Consider the following 23,986-nt stretch of genomic DNA (forward strand, 5'->3'; position numbering starts at 1 on the left):
ATACGCATATATTTAATACAAATGTACAGTAATTTGTTCGCAACGCATTTAAATGGCTACGACCATATCTTTTTTTTCTAGGAAAACATTTAATAACAGATGTTACGTGAATGAATAGGTTGCAATCAATTTTAATTCTTAGTTTATTACTTCTAAATGCTGTTTAAACCTCAATATGGATCTGTCATGTTTTAAGTTTCAATTCTGGATGTAATTAATCGCTATTAAACAATCTAGTTTACATTTTTTTATCGATAACGGTACGCAAAGATATTTTCAAACTTGAAATATATAGCTAACTACGTATGTTTAACAAGAATGTCTACAATAATTTTGATCTATATTAGTTTTTTAATTTGTTTACATCCAAAATTGAAATGTATTCTAGTAAGCGAAAAATCGGAATAAAGATTAGAAACTTTATCGAATTTATAAGTTCTGAAATGTTTATCGCGCTACGTCATTATACGTGTGTGTATGTACACACACGTGAACACACGCACGCGTGCGCGCACGCACGTAGAACATATTATTAGAATTACAAGCAAGACTATTACAACTTAATAGTTGGTTTTGCGTACATTATTCTTATCACTGTTTTTAATATACAAATCCAATTATTCGCAAGAAATAAATAATGATTTTCCATTACAATTCTTAAAGTAAATATTAACATTCAACAAAATTCATGAAATTGATGATGATCATTGTCCGAAAAATACAACATTTTTTAAAATAATTAAACATGACATAAGGGGGCGAAAGTAACGCGTATAAAATTGATCTACTTAAAGATTTCAGATCTAAATACAATTTGTAAAATCGCATATGACTCTTGTAACTGAGCTTTACATTTCAATCATTCGATTTGTTTCATAATTGAAACGACGATATTTCTATATGAAAAACGACATTTAACATAAAATTCCGTTCCTCAAGTTCGGTATGAGAAACTCCACTTGCTCGCTTTTTGTATTTATTTTAACTAATTATTTTAACTTGAATAGTTAAACGAAATTTTTTTTTTTAAATTCGTTATTGTTTTTAAATCATGTATTCGATATACGATGATATTTACGTGCAATGCACTTATACATTCGCTTGATCAAGGCATTGTGACACATCAACATACGGAATACAACAATCAATTATTTTGCGCGCACAATTTGTGTACATACGTGTGCGCGCGCGCATGTGTATACTGAGTACGTATATGTATGTACGTACATGTACGAATATTCATATATATAAATATATATATGAATGCATGTACGTGTACTTGCATGTCTGTATTTGTTTTGTTTGTATATATGTGTCTATGTAGGTATGCGTTACATTTCAATTATGATCTATGCGTACATACATACATACATGCGCGCTATACACATAAGCAGTATTTACAATTTCTTTTTTTTCCCTATGATAATCAATCACGCGTTTTTGAGAACAGCAATTAATATATGTTACCTAGCTTTTGTCTAATTTAATTAATTAATTATTATCAATAATTATTATAATAATAGCTATTATCATACATAATATAAGAGTATGGATTTTTTCTCCGTTGTCCCTTATCTATGGAAACAGTACTTAGATGTAATTCAACTCATTAATTTCCTTCCTCGTTTCTTAGAACAAAGGAGGATTTTTAATCTGGTTATCCTAGTTGTATAAATTTTGCATACGATATAAATATTTTATTAGTAAAAAATTGTTTAGTAACGTAAAGTCATTGATATTGAAAGTGAAGCGATGTCGAAAGACTACAGGTTTGGGACCCTGTCATCTTTATCAAAAATGATGTATACACAAAATACTAATGACAAAGCGAAGTACATAGTGGATAAAATAAAATACTAGCTGTATTACAATCAAGTATTATAGTAATGAATTGATTACGTGTACGCTATTTTAGATAGAACTATAGTTTCCAAATAATTATTCACTGAATAACATGTAAAATCAATGAACATTGTTTCTTTATTATTTTCTTTTCTTTTCGTGCGGGTGGGGCAAGGGAACTTTTGTTAGGCCCTTAAATGTTCGTTGTTAGAAGAACAAGAACCTGAAACGAAGACTTGAACAATGAAAAGTAATGTGAAAATACAAACATGCTAATTATTTCATTAGTGGTTTGCATAGTTTTGTATTAGCATATAACTTTTAAGATTGTTAAAACTTCTAAGAAGTATAGAACGTCGTAGGACAAGGAGATCTGTTTTCGCATACCTAAATTTTATTTATAATTTACTCCGAATGATACTGTAAACTTGTATTTATAGTTGTTAAGAATGTGGAAAGTCAATGGTGTGTGTTTCATTGCCAAAAATTAAGCGCAATCTTTTCATAGGTGGCGGAGGGGGGTCCAGATTTAGTTCGCGTTTCTTATGCCGTCTTTCACGATCACGGGTTTTATGCTTTTTCTTACGTCTACTTCTTTCCACGCCCTCTACGCGTAATACTTCATACTCAGGTTCGTAACTGTCCTCGCTAAGACTTGTACCCGATTCTACGATGTCGTCTATAACTGGAGAACGTTTCATGCGAAGAGTAAGCTTTAATCTGCCAGTTCTTTCCGGAGTATTTGGACAAACTTGACAGCTGGAATTATTCAGTTGCCACTGACATTCCGAGAGACTCGCAGATTTTTGTGTACTGTCGCTATTACAAGATGATAATCTAGAAATTTCAATACTTCTTTGTCCTAATACATACAATACGTCACTTAAACAAATAGCATGTACACGTAATGAAAAATTTACCTTTTCAAATCTTCGCTCTCTACAGAATTTTCTCCAGACTGATCTGAATCTGTCAATTGATTCTGATTACAACTAGCTGGTGGCCATGGTTCTTGAGGAACTAATACTGGGGGCTCAATTTTATTGCACTCGTCATTGTATTGCATTTCTTGTAAGTGCGATGTGAGTCCAGGTGTATGGCGAGTTTCTTGTTTGTTTCGTCGCATTATTGAAGGTATTCTAATATCTTCCAAGTTACTCTCTTTTTCACTAAACTCGTAAATATCGCCTTGAATGCCTGAATCGTCGTCTGCCATACCGATTTCGGTAGTCGCAATTTTCTTCCGATCTCTTTTTTGATTTCTTGTCACTCTACTTTTTGTTTTTTCAATTTTGGTACGAGACGTTTTCGAAATAGACGTAATTACTCCATCAACTTTCTTTTGTTCCGGAACAGTTTCTGGTTCTTCTTTCGATCCAGAGGTCGAAGATTTCTTATCGTAGAACAGCTTTTTTCTACTTTTGTGGGATCTCAAGGTTGTATTTAATGTTCCGTTTCTTTGCAAAGGTTGTTTTAAAATAGTGTTACAGTTATCTTTTAAGTCATGAGTTATAATACTACCGTATTTATTACTTTCCATCGTACTACAGTTTTTATCACTTTCTTTATACGAGTTTACCTGAGAATCCATTACAGTTACACATTCTTCTATCATTTCATTTGTTTCAGACTTCATCTCGGAACAATTTGCAACATTTGCTACGTATATATTATCTTTAACTAAATTTTCATGATTTTCTTCATAATCTTTTACTTCCATAGTTTCCTTGTTAAAATGTACATTCCTTTGATCATCATTACTTGTCGATTTTATAAGATCATCTGAAATGTATTTTTTAAATTTGTCCGCTTCGTTTTCTATAGAATATTTGATGACATTAGATGAGCTCATACAACCGCTTCTTTTAAATTCTTTATCGAATTCATGTGTATCGATAGTAGAAATCGTTCTGTCATTTTCTACATAATTTAAATTTTTAGACGATTTTACATGAATTAAAGATGTTTCTTTTTCATTTTTGCAAGAAAAGTCCTGATGCTCGTGTTCATAGTTTTCTTCTATTTTCTTTTCTGAAGTATGATTTTCGCTATCTGACAGTGTTTTAACACAACTATCTAATTCTACTGGTATTGCAGAAACATTATTTTCATCCTTAACATTTTCGATCGATGATAAGTTATAATGACAAGTCCTTGATTGATGATTCTCTTGCGAAATTAATTCGTTTTTATTAGCTTCGTGTAACTGATCTAATCGAGTTTCAGGCGTGGAACTTATATGAACTGAATCACAGGAATTTGTACTATAATGTTTTTCTTTAGAATTTGAGGTATCAATATTACCTACCGAGTTAGATTTAATTTCTATAATAATATCAGGTATTTCTTTATCATTTATCGATTTACTATTCAGTTCTCGATTATTTTCAACAAAGGTAGTTGAACACTCTCTTTGAAAGTCAGAACAATTTGACTGTTTCAATATGTCATGATGCGAAGTCTGAACATGGCAGAGATCATGAATTTCTTTATTCAAAGTACTCTCTGAATGGGACTTATGTAATCTAGAATATACCGCTTCTTCGGCAACATCTACTCTATCTGAATCTTCTTTACGATGACTTACATCTTGTATTTCAATATTTTTTATTATAGAACCATTCAAACAAGATCTAGTTTTATCAGAAACTTTATTCTTCTTTGATTCTGTTCTTTTATGAAGCCTAATATAATGTTTAACATATAATAATAACATTGCTCCTCTATAATTATAGCTTACAAATTATGAAACAAAATCTTACCTGGAAGATCGAAGTGTGTGGTTGTTATTAACATTATTCTGATGGCCATTATTGTTATCAAATTTATAAAGTTGTTTATTTCGTAAATTTCTTGTAGCAGAACTAGAAATAGATGAAGGGTGAGGTCGAGATGTTTGCAATACATTCTCACCATTGTTAATAATAGGCTGTTGTTGAGCAATATCAGAGAATCGACATCCTTGTGCAATTAGTAATTCTGCGTCATATTTTGTTAAACCTTTTCTTCGTAACTCTTTCATACTAAGACTTTGTGGTGCTACTGCAGCATTACCAACAAGCATTGCATTTTTTTCAGTAAGTGCAGTATCAGCCTGTTGTTTACTGCGGTTTAATGGTTGCTGCCTATGTTTCGTACGATTGATACGATTGTCCGTTTCTCTTAAACGATATCCTACAATAATTTTAAATTTACTATTGAATATATGCATCTTGATTAATTCAAGTTCTCTAACTTCTAAAAATACCAGAAGAGAGTTCTTCGCCTGGTTTTTGATTTGCAAATGCTCCAGTTCCCCTCCTTTCACAAGTTTCACATTCACAATAGCAATTGCCATCTCCAAAAAAATCTTCTCCATAAAAACAAGTAATTTCTTCCCCTACTTCGATATCTCTAAGAACCTTAACACAAGCTGTGTCTCGTCCAGTTGCTACAAACTGCAGTGTGTACAAATTAAACAAAATAAATTATAATGAATTATAATTATCACGAGTGTAAAATAGTGGAATAATTCCAAATGTAATAACCTTGCAATTAGCTCTACAATCATGATTAATATAAGCTGCTGGTCCTAACCATAACTGTGCACAATTCTTTCGACAACTGAACATAACAGAAAAATCATTTTTTCCAGGATGTAATAATGCTGCTTCTTCCTAAAAAGAAACCATTTTACGAGTAAAGCAAATTCATAAAAGCATTTTTTCGACTGTTTTAATATTCTATATTTAATTTTAAACAAACCTTTTCACTGAGTTCTGCAATACAACCAACAAGACAAGATATTTTATCATGTTTTAACCACTTTCGAGTTGCACAAATTTTGGCACCTTTTTGGCCTTCGAGACTATACCTATAGCATGGTTCTATTGCAAATCCAGAATCTTTGTCAAAAACTTTCAAGTATCGGTAAATCTAAAAAAATAAAATGAAATTCATAAAAATTTACAAAGACACCTTCAAATATTTTATTCCGTGTACAAGACTCACATGTTTTTCCAAATTTAATTGTTGCTGTTTAGATTTTGTGTGAGGAAGCCTTGCACCCCAGTCACCACCCATTAATTTTTTATACGTTTTCTCATAATTTTGAGTTTGAATGAATTCACAAATAATTTTACGAAGTTCATCTTTATTTGCTTTCAATGGCCTGTATCTTTACCATTAGATAAACTTTTTACATGGTAATTCCATTTTATTGTGCAAACTTGAAATAGTACTGAAAAATATTTACCTGATATTCATTTTGTGGGTGGTAAATCCTAAATAAGGATCTAGCACGAGAGAAGTAGCTAGGTCATCATTGTCTGAAAGTTCTTTGGGTGTCATGCCACCGCAACTACCAACATTGTTAGGTTGCATTTTGGCACCTACTAACCCACCTAATCTTCGCTCCTGCTTCCGTATTATAGCTGCTGAGCTTTGAATGGATAAGCAATCCACCACCATTCTGCAATCTGTACTATTACTGTACAAATCAAAAATTAATTGACAACTGACAAATATTGTTAAATAATAATAATAATTAAAATGATATGTTTCTGTTTACATTTATCTTTATAAATATACATTGTAGGTAAATGATATTAAACATAAAATAATCACACTTCACATGAACTTTTTAAAATATATTTAAAAACTATATACTTTCAATTCCTTTACAGAAATACAATTATGAATCAACTTTCTATTGCCCTAATGAATACAGATATTGACATATCTTTTATGAAATATTAAATATTTTATATATGAGTAAAGTAAAGATTCAATAAAGCTGAATAACAAACATTAATATTCATATCTATAATATAAATTTATTACAAATTAAGGTTTGTTGTCTTTCTTAAACCATCAATTACAGTTACTAATGCAGAAATAGTAAATACTTTCTTGATACAAAGGAAATATAAATATGACAAACTATGAAAATTCTAAACTGTTAAATAAGATACAATACAAAAAAGATATAAATTTTTATAAATTACGCATATTTATTGTAAAAAGGATTTTTAAATATCGAAGTAATAATATGTAAAATAAATATGATGTGTAACAGAATTATTTAACTGAAAAAATATGTACTTTTTTTTAGAAAAAATACGCTACCAAAAATTTCGAGTTATTACCATGTCAATTATCACTCGATTATTTCATTTTGTCTTTTACGTCGAACAAAGATTAAATGATGAGGAAATGCAAAAAATGGTACATTAGAGAGAATGTTCATCGAAGTACTGTACTATTTTGATAATATGATAGAAATATCTGGCGATCATGCTCTGAACGCTAATGGCGCAGACGAGCCAGAGCGCTCCTACAGGCACGCTGCGCTCCAATTTAACAAGAGAATTTATTTACTTATTATGGATCTTGAAAATCAGTAGAGTCGTTAAATTTTCGTCAAATAATGTACTTACCTTTAAGATGCTCTCCTGATAACAAAAATGACTCATTTTGCTAGCAATCTTTGACTTTTTTGGAATAAGACGAAGACGCGTTCGGATCTATCATGGCAGATCTACTATACCACATACACTTTCCCTATTTTCATAATACAAAAAAGATGATCATTGCATTGAAATTTGTGATTTTCTTATAACACGGATAAAACTTAACATTTCCTTTACAAAATTGAAGACAAAAATTATAAACATTTAATTGAAAATGTAATACAGAAAATCCATGTTTTGGAACCACGAAACGTCGAGTACGTCATACATGCATATCTCGCATACATCGATCTAGTAACTTTACCGATTTACTAAGGTAATTTTATTTCTAAAGATTTATAAATCATTTGTTACGAAGTTATAACATCTCGTGATTTTAAGTTATATGGTCGATACGTTATCCATTGTGCCAATGATAAATGTTTTCCATTTTCCTTCAAATAATTGATTCAAAGTTATTTAACTATTTAGTTTGGTAACATAAGATTTTAAGGATGTAGTACTGCGTTTCCATGACAACCATATGATATTCCTACACATATATATATATATATATATATATATATATATATATATATATATATATATATATGTATATATCTTTTGATAGTCGGAAACAATAGCGAAGAGATTATTCTGTACTTTGGCATGTAGAATCACTTCTTCATTACACTTTATATATTATAATTATATTATTCTTACACTAAAATTTATATCTTTATCGATTACTTTAAAATTAAATAATAAGTAAAAACAATAAAAAGCCTAGCTCAAATTTTAGTCTATATATTGGAATCTAAAGTTTTTAAAATCATTTCAAATGGTATAATAAAAGCAATTCGCAGTGTGATGAAAAAATTATGTAATATATTAATCAATGAATAAACAGTTGAATTAATAAATTTTGTATGAAAACACATGATGATTTAAAAACTGGCAAATATCTATTTACCAATGAGCTGTGATGAACAATTTCTTTATCAACCAAATACGAGAGTAGATATGCGTGCGCACGGTTAACGAAAGCATGTGAATAAAAGTTGTAATTATCATTGTGTAAATAAAACACTCAGGAAAATGGAATTACATCTATAAATTTATACATGTTAAATATAAGTTTTTTCTTTGCCTTGTACAGAAAGTAGTAGTAGTAGTTAATAATTATTGAATATATATATAAATATAACAATGACTCTTGAAAGCACAGCAAGAGAAACTCAGCATATAAGGAATTTAAAAGCTGGTTTAATTGATTTTGTTGCTGGTTCACTGGGTAATAATATTTTACAGTATACTAGAATACGTTATTTATTAAAGCAATATAAAAATCATTTTTAAGAATACAGAATAAAATTAAGTAATTTAGAATATTTATCTTTAATTATTGTTGTAGTTTATATAATGTGTTAGTATAATTGCCATTAATTTGTAAACAATATTCACTGAGCATGTTTACTTTTACATCCAATATTATAATATTATTAGTAAATAAAGAGAGTATTTAATATGTGATACATGGTCTATGTTTATCGAATCATCAATCTTCCATCATTTTATATATTTTTTTTAAGGTGGAATAGCCCTTGTATATGTTGGGCAACCCTTAGATACTGTTAAGGTAAAGATGCAAACTTTCCCTTCCATGTATAAAGGAATGGTAAATTGTTTTTTGCAAACATTAAGAACGGACGGAGTAATACGTGGTTTATATGCAGGAACAATGCCTGCGGTAGTTGCTAATGTAGCTGAAAATTCAGTATTATTTGCTGCATATGGAGGATGCCAAAAAGTTATATCTAATCTTTTAGGTAACATAATTGTTTTAAAATATTACAAATATAAATTATAACTTTTTATTTGAACACAAAATTTTCATAGGTTTGAAGAAAGTAGAGGATTTAACATCCTTTCAAAATGCTTGTGCTGGATTTTTTGCTGCATTCTTTTCTTCATTAACACTATGTCCAACAGAACTCATAAAATGTAAACTACAAGCATTAAGAGAAGTTCAAACTGAAGCGACAGGAACAGTAACAGAAACAAATATAATTAAAGTAAGAAAAAGGAAAACATAATGTAATTTAAATTTTAAAAATAATGATTATTCTTCTTAGAAAAATATTGGACCATGGAGTTTGACAAATCAAATTCTTAAAGAACAGGGAATAAGAGGTCTGTTTTCTGGTTTATCATCAACTATTGCTCGTGAAATGCCTGGGTACTTCTTTTTTTTTGGAGGCTATGAAATTACTAGAGAACTATTAGCAAAACCACATGAAAATAGAGATGATATTGGATGGCAAAAAACAATGGTAGCTGGTGCTGTTGGTGGAACTGTGTTATGGCTTGTTATATTTCCAGCGGATGTTGTTAAAAGTAGAATACAGGTTAGTTTTATATGGTAAAATATATGTACATACATATATATGTATGCATATATATTTAAGAGGAATTAATACATAAATGAATTTTGCATAAAATTTCATTTTTGAAGGTGAAAAATTTAAAAGACCCAGCATTAGTGGTTATGAAAGATATTGTAAAGAACGAAGGTATTGGCTCCTTGTATAATGGTCTGAAACCCACATTAATAAGGACAATACCAGCAACAGCTACATTATTTGTAACTTACGAGTATACCAAAAGATTTATGCATAATTATTTTGAAAACAGCTGACAGAAGAAATGATACTTATACATGTATGCACAAACATGTAAATGTATGCAGGATTAATAAAAATTTATATTTAAGAAGAATATATGTATATATAATGTCTTTTTCAACAATTGATATAGTAATAACCAGTTTTAAAACTTTTTATTGCCTTTAAATAAAAAATAATTTTCTCCAAAAAGAAATTTTTTTAAATTTGTTTTTATTTTTTTATGACAATATGATATTTTTTATGATAGGTTTTCATAAATTCGGTTTCTCAAATAATCTTCTTTCTCTTTGTCCTCAGTAAGAGAATTCCACTCTACTTCGTCAATCTGCAAAATCAGTGATAAAATTAATGTATATATTATTTTATGATTTTGTTAAATAATTTGAGAAATTACCACAATTGGTGTATATCCAATAGCTTGTAGCTGTTTCAGTTTTCTTTTTACAGAACCAACATAATCATCACGACCATGCAATTTTTGATCAACAGATAGTGGATGTAGAACATTCCACTTTATATTCTTTAGGTTCGCAGTATTTACATATTTAATCGAACCAGTAGGCATTGATGATAAAATAGGTTCTATTGCGACAGGATTATTATGTTCATCAAAACCAAAAATTACATCTTTTACTGGGTAATGAGGCAAAATATAATCAATATACACATCTATACCCACGAATTGCTACAGCAAAAAATTAAAACATATTAGATACCTTTGTTTCTCTTCTGAAAACGTATTTTGTATATAATTTTGTAAACAGACCTTGCATATGTATGTAATATCAGTTTGAAATGTTACATTGCTCCACTTTCTACGAATATTATTCTTGCATAAGTATTCCTACAAAAAAAAGAAAGAACAGTCAATTTTGTTGGTTATTAATTTGATTATTTATACATTCCATCAGAAATAAATATTATGTATACGTATATATAAATGTATATACATAAATTATACCTTTATTAAATAATCATACATTGCTTTTGTCAAAAATGGACCTTTATAATCAGGAACCTCTATTTTAACTGAACACTCCAGTGTAAGCATATCACTTGTCACCAGTATCATATTGCCTTGATGCAAGTTATGTACATATTTAGGGTTCAATACATATTGGATTAATTGTGGAATATGAATATTTCTACTTATTGCGTATGTTAAAACACGTACTAATGATATAGGATGCCTATAATTCATAAATTTATTAGATTAAAGCTTATTAGATTTATTTGTTTGATAGAATCAACTTTAATATTATATATCTTCATACCGTGGTTAATGATAATAAAATATAGTAATATTTATGTTCATTATATATACAATAATATGTTTTGAGCATAAAAACTCACGCTTGAATTTCAGTTAGTCTAACTGTTTGATAGGTTTCGAAAATTTCGTTCATTAACATATGACACGCTTCCTGATAGTAGTCATTGTAAGGAGCAACTGAATAGATAGCAAATAAAATCCTTTCAATATCTTTTACTCTTGCATCTTTTATTTCTTTTTTTGCTCTAGATCAGAATTTGATATTACTTTTAACGTACAAATGTAATGATGTTAGCATTCTTTTATGGAGCTTACCTCTCAACAATTTGTGTTGTTAAGGGTTCATTGTATACCCGTATTCCACCAAATGCATGTGCTATATGTGTTAGACATTTTAATGGTAACCTTGGTATTTCACTATTTAAAGAGTTCAGTAACTCTTGGAATTCTGCCATGCAATATCTACAGCCAGTATATCTATAAATAAATATATGTATAAATGTAATGGACAAAAATCATTGTTAGAAAATTATTTATACTGTAAATTGTTCTGTTACCTTATTAGTTTCATAAGCGCTGCTAAAGTATTACTTTCCATGAATTTAACATTTTTCGTAACTCTTACTATCATTTCTTTCATTAAATCATGATTTATAATTTTCCTCTTTTTCATAAAAAAACCTCTTGCCAATATACCTATCTCGTTTGCGCTGAGATCAGATATGCATTCTTTTGCACGACATTCAACTGCAAACATGTTAACGGAAAAATTTGATGATTGTGAACAATTCATAAGGAAAAGGAATTGAACTAAATGTTTTGCAGATAGGTTATTAATCTTTGATCCTAGTTTTCTCAATGCACGCCATTGATAATATGATGTGGAATCTGCAAGTTGATAGAATCCATCACATATTAATAACATTTCTTCGATTTTTGATGGAAAGAATCGTTTTAAACATTGCTGATTTAATGTCCCAAGAAATTGTTTCCAATAATATGATTTATTAATGTCAAAATACATTGTACACATGTGTCGCATCAATGACTTTAATTCATCATCAGTTAGTTTAGGTAATTTATCATTACAAGCTTTTAAAATGTCATCATATAGTGCTGTTTCAAATCTTGTACCACTTAAGTGACAATATGATATTTTTTTAATAGCATCATAAATGTATGATGTAGATGCTTGAGACCAATCTGTAATATATAATTCACATATTTCTTCATATTTAACGTGTATATGTGCTTTACTCGGTTGCATAACAGTATTTTCATAATGTACAGATTTTACTAACAGTTGATGGATAATTTTATTGTCAGATATATATTCTTTCGTAGCTATCGTATCATTTTTTTCAATTTCACGAAGTTCAGTACTATATTTCTGATACCACATAAAATATTTATATTTTTCTGGATACCTCTGAAATGTATCTAAAGTATTTCTATCCCATACACGATTTATCGACTTTCTGAAGTATGATCTTTTATATAACCTTAAAAACGTTATCTTACATTTGTGGTTTAAAATCGCACTTATAGTATTGCTCGTTCTTTGGATAAATATAGGAAACATGATTTATTGAAGACGTGTCTTAATATTTTATAATTCTAGGTAAAATGTCTCAAACAAATATCATATATTTTTACTCTTCAGCACTTTTAACCGCTTTGCTGTACGCTGTGCAACTATATACAACACACGCTGATAAACGCAAAACACGTGCTAAATGTAAACATAAGCAATTAAAGTAATCATCTAATATAATATTTTTTTGTTTTTAAGTAAATATTAAAAAAAGAAGTCTGAGAAGTCAAATATTTATTATCATTATCTATACATTTCTACTTCCTGCATCTTTTTTGGTATTCATTATAGTTATATTAAAAAGGAAGAACAATCATAAAACCTCGTATTGTCAATTTTTTATTTCTCGCGTGTTTATTACATATAATTTTACGAATAAGTACATACATACAGTGATAGCAATTGGAAAATTTGAATGTACGAGCTATGTTACTGATTTCATGCGACGCATCTTTTAAACGTATTAAAAATATACAAAATTGTATACTGATGATTTTAATATATATATTTATTGTTAACATAATGAAAATAGTCATCATTAATCGTTTTAAGGTGTATATACAAGAGCTTAGTAGCTAACGATCGTCGATCGTAGTAAATATTCGTAACGAATTTCAGTCACGTTAAAAATGTAAAATAAAATTATCAAGAAATTAATATCGTGTCTTCTTCTCGATAGGATATTTCCAAGGAATCGCTTTGAATCTCAATTGTGTTCTCTTGATGCTATAGCACATGATGTATTATCAATTAACAATACAGGATACAGTGGCTCAATTATAATTATATTCAATAGCGACAAACAAATATGTAGAAGTGATACGAACGAAAGAATAGGTTGAAAAAATACGAGAAGGAAAGAAGAACAAGACAGGAAAGGAATTTTATTTCATATAAACGATATAGAAATAGGATAAAATACACATTTCCAAACGTTCAGTGAATGAAAAATGTTTCCACGAGTCAAGTAAATATTTATTTCCCGATTGAGTCTTGTTTAATAGTTGTCCGATGATTCCAACTCTGACAGAAAGCTGTCCATTAGGGGTGGCGTTCGTTCATCCATTTCATTGTTCCTTTGTTTATGATGTGTCGAACGCGCCATCTCCTTCTGAAAATTCTGTAACATTTCAATATTTTCTGTATCTCATTACTTCGATATTTCAGACTAACGTTTCCGAACTGTTTAACAGTCACATAATTTATAACATTCCTCTTCCTACTTTGCATTGCAACCCCTTTGAAGATCGTAACTCATAAATTGGGACTACGATGAATCGTTAATCGTTGTAACTTACGTTGTTCAATAAAGCAACCAAGAGTCTCGATTTCGACAGTGGAATATAAGGAATACGTTGTCGTTCTTCAAATTCCCGAATACAGTTTAAACTTGGCTTGTTTTCGTCGCAGCCTGCACTAAACATGGTTGGAAACATTGCGCGTTTCCTTGACATGGTACCTCTGCACGTGTGATGAAATGGATACATCCTGAAAATACAAAATACATAATTACTATTTGCTCGCAAAACGATGCGAGGATTGTTCGCAAAAAAAATACTCACTCGCAGTCCACACTTTCGCTCCGAACATGAAAATAACAGAGGAAAATAGCAAGAATCACCATGCATCGTTGAATGAATCCCATAGCCTGTAAACATAATTTCGATTCATTTTTTTACGATCTTATATAGTCTTCAAGTTTGTTCATTGCTTTTATAAGACGTTAGAAATGTCATTCTTTTTAACACGTTAACTGTTGTAAGGATCTGGTATGAATTCTCGTGATACATATAGCCACGGTTCAGAAAGTGTCGATACGTAACTTTATTCTTCTTTACGCGATAACGAGGTAAAGTGGACAAAATTTCGAAGTGTAAAGGTCACTGAATCTTGTGCATTCCTTCTATTTATTTAGCGATTTCATTCAAAATCGATATCGGGTCTGCGTTCATTTTTGATTCGACGTCGGCGAAAAATGAACTTGCATCATCCAATTTGCGGCAAACTTGCTCCTTTCGATGTCTTGTTGTCGTTATTTGCGATCGCGCGTCTCATGCGCAACGCATAACAATCTCTCGTTTGTCGGAGAATATCGTAGGCAGAGAGACGTAGAAATTTAGATGGTGCTGTGTCTACGTAGTATACACGATTTTCCAATAGTAACAAGACTATTACAGATAAGTATTGCATTGTCACGAAACAAACGATCGAAGATCGCTATAACTGATGAACCAGTCATTTTATGTTAAGGATCTTAAGGAGAAATTTACATAGTCTTAAATTGATCTGTTATCTTGGAACAGCGGACTTTAAAATGCTATAAGTAAAAGATCGTAATATCAAATTCTATTTATCGTTTTAGGTTATTGAGTAACGCGGTTCCGAGCAATTTGCTTTCGATTTATATCTAATCCGGTTCAATTAACCAATTTCTAGTAGGCGTATAGTGCTTCCTGGGGAAGGATATGCGTTGACGCGATTCGATTTAGATTTTGGTAGGTTGGTTATCTTTATGTAATACGAACGTTTCATAGAGAATCAATGGGAATAATGCAAATGTATAATATTGGATCCCTATCGATTAACCTATCAAGCAGATTGGTGTGACTTATAGTACCCTTTGGCAGTTTTCTTACACGATTTTCCATAAAATTCAGATACGAAACGATGTCGCACGATCGATAAGAGAGTAAATAGTTGACGTTTTGCATTCTAATATTCTTCAATAGGGGAGAGATGAAACGATCTAGATACGAAATGGTTAATCAACCAAATTGTTTGAAATTTTATATACATTATTTTGCAGCTCTTAGATTTTAAGGAAAATCGATATTTTCCTGCGAAACAAGGAGTTACAAGGAGTAACGAGTCTTGTACTGCTCATAAAATTGTTCAACTGTATTTTGTTATTATTTTGGTATCACCGCACACGACACATACGAGATGATCGTAGTTATCGTCCGGCGAGATTCGTGTATTAATTCGAAAATTATCAAAGGAACCGCTCAATAGTGGTAGTAGGTGGTGATGGAACCGTGTGAGAACATTGCACATGGTTAATTTTAGCTAATTGGCGGTGATCGCAATTGCAGAAATTATGCAAATGGATTGATAGCGGACAATGCATGCGAAAAATCGTGTACGCGTCAACGGCGATTGATGTTTTCATGTTCATCGATGCTCCATAAATTTATGAAACAACGATCAGATACGGGCTCCGATATCAAACGAATTGACAGGCACTGGACCTCCGTAGAAGTAACGCGTTCACAATTTTTTTCCTTTAATTTAATCGAATAATTATAAAGATCGAAAGAAAATCCAAATTGTCATGAAAATTACACTAATAATTTGAAACGAGAGAATGAAGCATCGCGTAAAAAATATCTTTCACAATCCATATTATCAGGTGTCATATTAGAAAACTTCCATCGTATCAATCAACGCGTTAATAGAGTAACAAGCCTGCAACGAAAGGTATTTTTTTCTCTCCTCTCAACCAGAAAGGTAAGTTTCTAATTGAAAAACATCGTAGTGGTCTTTGAAAACGAGCGTATGTCCAACTCGGCATTTTCATGCTTCTATTCTGATGTTGCAACAAGAACATTGTTTCCTACCTTCTATCTCTTCATTAAGAAATACGTCGTGTCAACAACACTATATGTCCGAATGTGAAGCACGAGTTTATCATTCATTATGAACTTCGTATGCTAATCTAATTGAAACTCGAGTATATGTTTCTTCTAATTTAATTTGACTTCATCAAAAATATGCTTTGTTACATCGTTGATTAATCGAAACATGAAAATAGTTACCGTCAATAATTTATAGGAAAAATTTCATTATCAAAGGGACACGTTTTTCAGAGGCTTTCGCAACAAAGTTACTCGCCCTCTTTCCACTTTCAGCGGGACAGTATCAATTACCGCCTTTTTCGTGGAACCATCGCGTTCATTGTTTGCTCGAGGGATGCTACGCAATAACGACTCAACGAACGATATTAACATAATGCGTAACTTCAGTACAATTTATCGGAAAATATATCATTCAAGGCTTTGTGGGATCGGTTGAATATTTAAGGTTCCTCCTTTCCTTTTGTCTGCTACGAATTTTCTTGTTCATTCCCGCAGTGGAAATGGGCGTGTATGGTCAGACACGTAGAAGCTGTATTGGGAATTATGGACATACAAAATACATATTAATTACATTTGATATTAAAAGATACGTTCGTCGATGATCATAATTTTTTTCAAAAAACCGAATCACGTTGCACTTCCTTTGATCTTTTGTTTTCTCTCGTAATTTTTGCTTTTAATTTAGAATCGAATTTCCCAAAGCTTCAGTATTTTGTTACATGCATCTCATTATCGACGGAATTACAATTTATAACCGATGTTTACCAAGAACAAATTTTGCATTCAACATTTTTTCATATCGTTTTAAGTAATTTAAGGCAGTCCATTCCATTATACGCGTGTATAAGGGGGTAGTAATCTTAGAGAACGGAAGAGCGTGGTAATCGTTCGAGAGCCAGCAAAAAAAGCTTTCATCTTGCTCGATGTTCGATCCGAATCTCTCTGTTTAATCTCTAATCGAACGATTTTCTTTATTAAACAGAGCAAATAGAAATATGATAGGAGCGTAAATAATCGGGAGAAGAAACGAAGATGTAAATATAGGATATGAAAAGGATAGAATAGATTGGGGAACGCAAACAAGATAGAAGGGAGAGAAAGCTAGAAACGCACGATTTAATTCTTCTCTCGGATATGGGGCGTCTTGGCGTCTCTCTGTCTCGTGGCATACAAAAAGCTTTTCAACCTTCTCCCTCTACTTTTCGTCTTTCGTTTCTGCGGTTTCGTCAAATCTCAGTTCCATCAAACTTTCATCGTCGAGTTTGTTTCTTTTTACTTTATAAACTACTTTTAAAATCCAAACAATTAGTATCTCGTCTGTCGTGATTATAATTCGAAACCGTATAACTTCGTCATGCGTTAAGTTTTCGCATGCAGAATTGCGTTAAATCCATTAGTTACATCGCACACGGGGACCAGTCAGTATGTTTATATTGTTAGTAATGGATTCTGTTTTAACAACCAGTATGCACTTCGATCGATCAATTTTTTATCAAACAAGTTCACGATACTCGAATGTTTCAACGGTACACGGGCAAACGGATTATTCATAATCATGAGAGAAGTTAGGAAACAGAATGGAGCATCGTTTGATTATGCTCGTAAAAAAGTTGTGGTCTCCAAATGGGATGGCATTGATGAATCTCTATCATGTAATGCAGTGCGCAGTAGAGTCCTTGGTGCCATGAGAACTATGGGTTAATATAAATTGCGAATATTCCGACCAAAGCAAAAAACTTTACACCCTCTTCGAGCACGTTCATAGACTGGAGCAACGTTTCCAAGAACTTACGTTTTGATATTTGCGATACTATTTTGCGGACATTATTCTTGGTTTTGGAGACAATTTTGTAAGAAAAAGATCCAAAATTAATTACTGCGAGTTAAAATGAATCAGTCAACGATGGAATATTTCTGATACATTAGCTCGTTGCGTAGGCACGATTTTGAAATTTGAAAAATCATGACATAAAAGTATCGCAAAATACCACTTATTGTGTGCCAAGTTGTGGCTTACACTTTAATGAAAATGACTGCGTAGTCCCTTTATCAATGCACTTAATACAAAGTGGCCATTGCAGCAGATTGTAATTACAACATAGTAATATTAAAAGTAGTGATCTCTTTGTTTTCATTTTTATTCAACGAGACCATTATGAAACATAACGTTGGATTGCTTCTGGTTCATTTATCGTAATGTTCATTGTGCGGTCGTAGCTGTTCGATCATTTACATATGACAAATAATGTATTTAATTGTAATTTCAACTCCTAAACTGACATCGCAACCTGTGGCTGTACATGTTCACCTGTTGCAATTAACAGACTGTTCTCAATGATGCATATGTACATATATCGTTTCTTAAATATTTCATCTTTATGTAAAAACAACAAAGCCCATAAATTAATCATGCTCGAATCGACAAATAACATTGTTCCATATTAAAATTTATAGCGAATAAAGTCTTTCGACAAATGCAACGAGTTGCATTCACTCGTCACAGTGCGTACAGTTAATTTATATTTATTTGTGTCAATCGGCCTTCTTTTTGTTTCAATTCCTGACAAATTGAATTTATATCAAATTAATGTATCGCAGCGAGCCTTTCAAAAGATTATTAATACCGACTTCAGAACAAAAGTCCTTTTTTACTCTTTTCATTATTGAATTGTAAAAGACTAAAAATAAATTTTGTAGGGAAATTTTTTTATCGAACGAATTTTAGTAAGAAGGGACGCTAACGATTCGGGTTGTTTTAAACGAGCAGTCATGCTCGCAATAACCACATCTCTCGCATCGATCTGTACGCAATTATATTAATGAAATAGTTTTAGTATCGTTCGTTAATGTATTTGTAGCTTCTTGCGAATTCTATACGTGTCATTTATGTCCAGCCAAGTATACATCGTTAATCGTGTCTTTCCCAATACTCTATTGCACCGGATGAAAATGTGCATGTCTAGTACAAAATAAGTATAGATATATCTTCGAATTTGATGGTCCCGAAAGAGAGCACAAACCGGAAGACATTCAATATCGAACGCAGCAATTTATCCATTGCATCGTAACCGAATAAAACTTCAAACTACTGCAATTTTAGTAGCGACACTCTACACATAACACTTATAATTTTACAGTCGACACTTCTTACGTCTCTTCCCTATCTTATCAGCCCCAAAATATGATTTTTAACAAATTATGTAGAACTCGAAGAATCTTTTTGAACTCACCAAGTTTTACAATACACTATATTTTTTCTCCGACAAGAGTTTATCGCGAGACATTTGTCCGGCGAATTCAGATACGGACTGCTCGAAACCCCGATTACGCGACCGCTCGAAAACCAAGTAGAAGATGAAAAAAAATCTGAGAAATTAATTTAAATATTTTACTCACCGTTGTCATGTCTACGAAGAGATAGAGCGATGTTATCGGAGGTCGAAGAAACAATTGAACTATTTTGCGTTTCCTGAAGATACTCGGTCGAAAAGATAAATAACTCGGAGAGGTGCCGAAGATGCTGAAGAGTAGACGGAGCACGAGAGGATCCACGAGGCAACGAGCGTCTTCGTTGGCGAAATGGGGCTGGTTACTTTCGAAATCTCAACGTGAACGTTAAGGAGGGGGTGTTTGGTACCCGTGGGAGCTTGAAGTTTGGAGGTCAGAGGGCGAGTGATTGGTGGAGCTTGCGCGGGCCACATTTATACCGCAACCACTCACCCCTCTTCCACGTTCTTCTTCCGTACCACCAAGAGGTTCTCCCTGTGTCCACCACCATTGGTACCCGTCACCGCCAACGTGTTCCTCCTCCACGTTTGTTACGGCCGCCCCGTATGTATTCTACACCCCTTCTGTGTCTCAATTACGTCATCGCCTTTAGTCTCCACCCAAAACACGATGATATCAGGGAAAAGCCCTTGGCCAAACTGGCGATTGCCGATTGTACGAAAAACTGTTATTCGGATGGAGAAAGCTTCTTACGTAGATTCATGAATGAATCTTTTGTGAATGGAGCCAAAACGGGGACAGGAACCTCCTCGACGGATACTATATCAGACGTCTGGGTTATCCTAACATATTGGAGGTCGTCGCTTATACGCTTGCTGCAAATTGTACTTAGGGACATTATTGAAAAGTCGGCCACGCGATCGAGAGCCTTAGTATCGGTTTACGAATTTTTCTTGTAATCTTGACAGCATGTTGTGAATGATATATATGTATATTCTCAACAATCAATTATTAATTATTCAAAGCATGCGTATACTTAATGTCGACTAATAAAACACATCAACAAATCATGATTAATATCGTGGTAGAGTAACATGCTATTTTCTCGAAGATACGTCACGGTACATTTGCTCTACATCGACAAAAAGATCAACTGTTTTTAGAAAACTTGATCCTGCTAATTCACTAAGCAGTCAATCCTAACGGGGCAAAAAGATTGAACCATACACTGAGGAAATTTGGGGTGGTTTGACAGGAGATAGAGGGTGCATAAACGGAAGGCGCCAGGATTGTCCGAAATTGATCGAAAGCTCGATTGTCAAGAATGTATTTACAGTATGAAATGTACTCCTAATAAATCTTCGTCCTTATAACTCGAAGCTTCTTCGCGTGCAGCTATTATAGAAATCATTGTACGCTGTAACACGTGATCACATAAATGAATTGCGATTTCCACGAACAGATCATATTGGAGTTCAGAGTCGTAGCTAATTAAAGAAGATACAAAAGTTCCTCATCGAAATTTATATTTAATTCGAAGCTTTAGAGAAGTAACGGAGGCGGAGAGAACAAAGATTATAAACTTTACGTAACGATTAAGAGCAATCTTACCCGCAATAAATGTTAACGAGATTACTTTTGTCGGATAACCCACGACTTTGCACCCCTTTTCAGAATAAATCGTATAAGTTATGGTTTCTCCCTTCCTTTTTCGCCCAGCATCGAATATGATTCCCTATTGTCATTTTCTTTAAGTGAAATCGACTTTGATTCCTACACCGCTTCTTCTTCCTGCGCAATCTTAAGATGCCCCAATATTCAATAGCGATTCGAAGAATTTTTCTTAAAGCAATATCCTGCAAGCATTAGTTATTCGAATACACTTTATTTGGCCGTGATTCAGTGAAACGTATTCGTGGTAAATTGGCATAGAAGCGAACAACTTTTGGGATGGAGGGTAGTGACACGGAGATAGAGCAGAATTTTTCGTGACGCATGTCGAATATAGCTCGTTTTGCGCTACGTAATGGTTGCGGTGATAAATACCGAATTACGCTGATACTTCGCCTCGGAGGCGCCGCTGTGTCTCTCGCTCTGGGCTCCTCGGAACCCTTGTTCGCTCTTTATCTCGATTGTTAACGCGTATTTCAAATTTTTGTTCCACAACCCCTAATCGAGCCGCGAACCGACATAAACCAGATAATCGCGATTTAATTGCTGTCGGTTCTGATGATCCTGGCTCTTTTCGCGCGATTTTTTCGTGGTAACTAAAAGGCAAAAAGGTCGTTACGATTTCATTGACCTGCTACGAGAAGATTTAATTGATTCGTTTTGTCGTAAAAGGATGAAGAGCTCTTGGTCCAATGATTAACTGATACAGGCTACGCAATCAATTACCCGAAGTACAACCAATCTGTAAGAGAAACGAACTCTTCTAGCACATGTAAAATACTTGTCTTATATATCTGTATGTCAATAAACCATTTTGTGTATTATCATGACGTGTTTTACCATGTATGTCGATTGTCACTGTCCCAGTCAGCTGCTTCAGTTACAATGGCAGCTTCCCGTAATCGTTTACCATGCGTAAGGATAAGACAAAGTGAAAAACAAACGAAAGAAAACCGGCTCAGGCTATTGCACGTTGAAATAGATACCTGTCTGCCAAGTCTTGCCTGTCGTTTTTAATGAGATCTACGCGGGCGTTGTAGGTTAATTATTCCTCAAAAAACCTCGCTCCTGTAATTCTTGCGTTCGTTAAGCATCGTTGTTGAGAATTTTCCCCTTTTTTTTCAACCGCATCTTTCGAAATCGATATTAAGTTTTACTGTTTAGCAAACGACCCTCTTTTTTAATTCAAATTAAATATAAATTGATCAACTTGACCGGCGGATCGAATCATATTTATTTGATGTTACGTGAGATACAATATCGTAGAAAAATGTAAGAACAAGAGATAAAAAAAAGCAAGGCATTCCCTTCATTCGGATGATAGTCCATAAAAATCTTAATTCACCGATACACAATAGCGGGTGTATGTATAGACGTATCCAAAAGAAACAAAACTCGAGTATACAAAGGGTGAAGATCGATTACAGCCTTATCTAAAGATCAGGGAAGTAATCTTTTCTGTTTCTCTTTTCTACACCATACGATTTCTTTATGTTTCAATTTACGCTATAGCGTTATTCTATTATACGAAACGGATGTTCTTCCGTGCATCCACTATATTCCAATATTAATTTCGTTCGATTCGATAATGGGAAAATTGCAAGTGAACTCTTTTAGTTAAATGTGACTACGTGGTGATCGTACGTTTGTTCTGCTCCGGGCAAGTTAGTTCGACGAATCGGTGGTAAAACTACTCTTCGTAAACTGTTCTTGTTTAGAAAAATCCGAATGAACTCTGTTACGATCGTCAAAGTGCTACAACTATGTTGTTATTCTACAGCTACTGTCGTACCTCTTCTACGCACGAGACGAAAAGGTGGAATGAAACTTTTAATACTGCAACTATAAATGACCAAAAAATATCTTGTAAATTCTGCACATTGTTGATAACAAAAGAATTGCTATAGAGGGACGAAGAAGGCGAAAAAAGAAATCTCAATCATGGCAAAAACAAGGGGGAGGAGAGTTGTGCGTAGGATGCTGGCGCCTAGATGAACATCACTCTTGTGCGTATCCTACGTTCGTTTATGCATCCTGACTTTCGCAGATTCTCAACGAAGAATCGTTCGAGTAATAGTAGAAGATAATTTTACGGTTCGAAACAATGGCGTCACGTTTGCCCTCAGTTTTATCGATTACGTCAAAAATCATCCGGATCGTTATCGAAAATTATGGAGCAATTTTTTTCCACCGATTCACGCGACACCTCATAATTTTTAAATTTAAGTATCCGATGATGTACTTGTAGGCGCCACTCTATTCGAATAAATTTACTTCCCCTGTAAAAAGAAAGAAACCATGTCCTTCGCATTTTTTTCGAAGGGTTAAATAAATCCTACGAGTATTTTTAATTTCAAGTTGAAAATTGTTAATTTTCAAGTAATTAATAATTCTTTAACATCGTTTATATAATGATATTCTATTCCTTTCAATAAAACGATGCAATTTGTAAAGCAGGCTGCATTTTAAAATTATTTTTAAATTTCAATACTGTAAAATTAAATTGCATATGTTGTTAAAACAGTATATTTATAATAGTAGGTATAATGTTGTCGAAGCGTTTATATTTAATAAATCGAATAACCTCGGACACTCATTGCGCAGTACGTCAGCGCCATCTCCTGTTA

At 32.6% G+C, this 23,986-nt stretch overlaps 4 protein-coding genes across 10 annotated transcripts; 1 reads left to right on the top strand and 3 right to left on the bottom strand.

Moving 5' to 3' along the window:
• Positions 1-125: 125 nt before the first annotated feature.
• On the bottom strand, positions 126-7,588 carry Hmt4-20 (Histone methyltransferase 4-20). Of its 4 annotated transcripts, none has more exons than XM_076538435.1 (9): positions 7,260-7,587; positions 6,077-6,310; positions 5,833-5,998; positions 5,587-5,757; positions 5,370-5,498; positions 5,090-5,279; positions 4,605-5,016; positions 2,763-4,526; positions 126-2,694 (listed from the first exon to the last, which is right to left on the bottom strand). In XM_076538435.1, exons 2-9 carry the CDS (start codon positions 6,289-6,291, stop codon positions 2,286-2,288), a joined length of 3,456 nt encoding a protein of 1,151 aa, XP_076394550.1. In that variant the 5' UTR covers positions 6,292-6,310; positions 7,260-7,587; the 3' UTR covers positions 126-2,285. The 4 variants fall into 4 exon arrangements, with proteins under 4 accessions (XP_076394550.1, XP_012136594.1, XP_076394551.1 ...); XM_012281204.2 differs by having other exon boundaries at positions 126-2,679; positions 7,260-7,586; XM_076538436.1 differs by lacking the exon at positions 7,260-7,587 and adding an exon at positions 6,969-7,158.
• Positions 7,589-7,907: 319 nt separating this feature from the next.
• Positions 7,908-10,049, top strand: LOC100875066 (mitochondrial ornithine transporter 1). Its single transcript, XM_012281203.2, has 5 exons — positions 7,908-8,565; positions 8,864-9,100; positions 9,171-9,346; positions 9,407-9,679; positions 9,787-10,049. The coding sequence occupies exons 1-5, from the start codon at positions 8,481-8,483 to the stop codon at positions 9,967-9,969; spliced, it is 954 nt and encodes a 317-aa protein (XP_012136593.2). The 5' UTR covers positions 7,908-8,480; the 3' UTR covers positions 9,970-10,049.
• Positions 10,050-10,079: 30 nt separating this feature from the next.
• Positions 10,080-12,964, bottom strand: LOC100874953 (FAST kinase domain-containing protein 5, mitochondrial). 2 transcript variants are annotated; one of them, XM_012281201.2, is made up of 8 exons: positions 12,753-12,964; positions 11,789-12,434; positions 11,547-11,708; positions 11,312-11,476; positions 10,920-11,148; positions 10,725-10,802; positions 10,353-10,643; positions 10,080-10,283 (listed from the first exon to the last, which is right to left on the bottom strand). In XM_012281201.2, the coding sequence occupies exons 1-8, from the start codon at positions 12,811-12,813 to the stop codon at positions 10,197-10,199; spliced, it is 1,719 nt and encodes a 572-aa protein (XP_012136591.1). In that variant the 5' UTR covers positions 12,814-12,964; the 3' UTR covers positions 10,080-10,196. The 2 variants fall into 2 exon arrangements, with proteins under 2 accessions (XP_012136591.1, XP_003701570.1); XM_003701522.3 differs by having other exon boundaries at positions 11,789-12,964.
• A 721-nt stretch (positions 12,965-13,685) lies between these two features.
• LOC100874840 (uncharacterized) lies at positions 13,686-22,166 on the bottom strand. Of its 3 annotated transcripts, none has more exons than XM_003701521.3 (4): positions 19,857-22,166; positions 14,388-14,473; positions 14,124-14,313; positions 13,686-13,945 (listed from the first exon to the last, which is right to left on the bottom strand). In XM_003701521.3, the coding sequence occupies exons 1-4, from the start codon at positions 19,863-19,865 to the stop codon at positions 13,823-13,825; spliced, it is 408 nt and encodes a 135-aa protein (XP_003701569.1). In that variant the 5' UTR covers positions 19,866-22,166; the 3' UTR covers positions 13,686-13,822. The 3 variants fall into 3 exon arrangements, with proteins under 3 accessions (XP_003701569.1, XP_012136588.1, XP_076394569.1); XM_012281198.2 differs by lacking the exon at positions 19,857-22,166 and adding an exon at positions 19,691-19,709; XM_076538454.1 differs by lacking the exon at positions 19,857-22,166 and adding an exon at positions 14,649-14,880.
• Between the last annotated feature and the right edge of the window lie 1,820 nt (positions 22,167-23,986).

This window comes from Megachile rotundata, chromosome 12 (assembly GCF_050947335.1).
Source record: "Megachile rotundata isolate GNS110a chromosome 12, iyMegRotu1, whole genome shotgun sequence".
Lineage (NCBI taxonomy): Eukaryota > Metazoa > Arthropoda > Insecta > Hymenoptera > Megachilidae > Megachile > Megachile rotundata.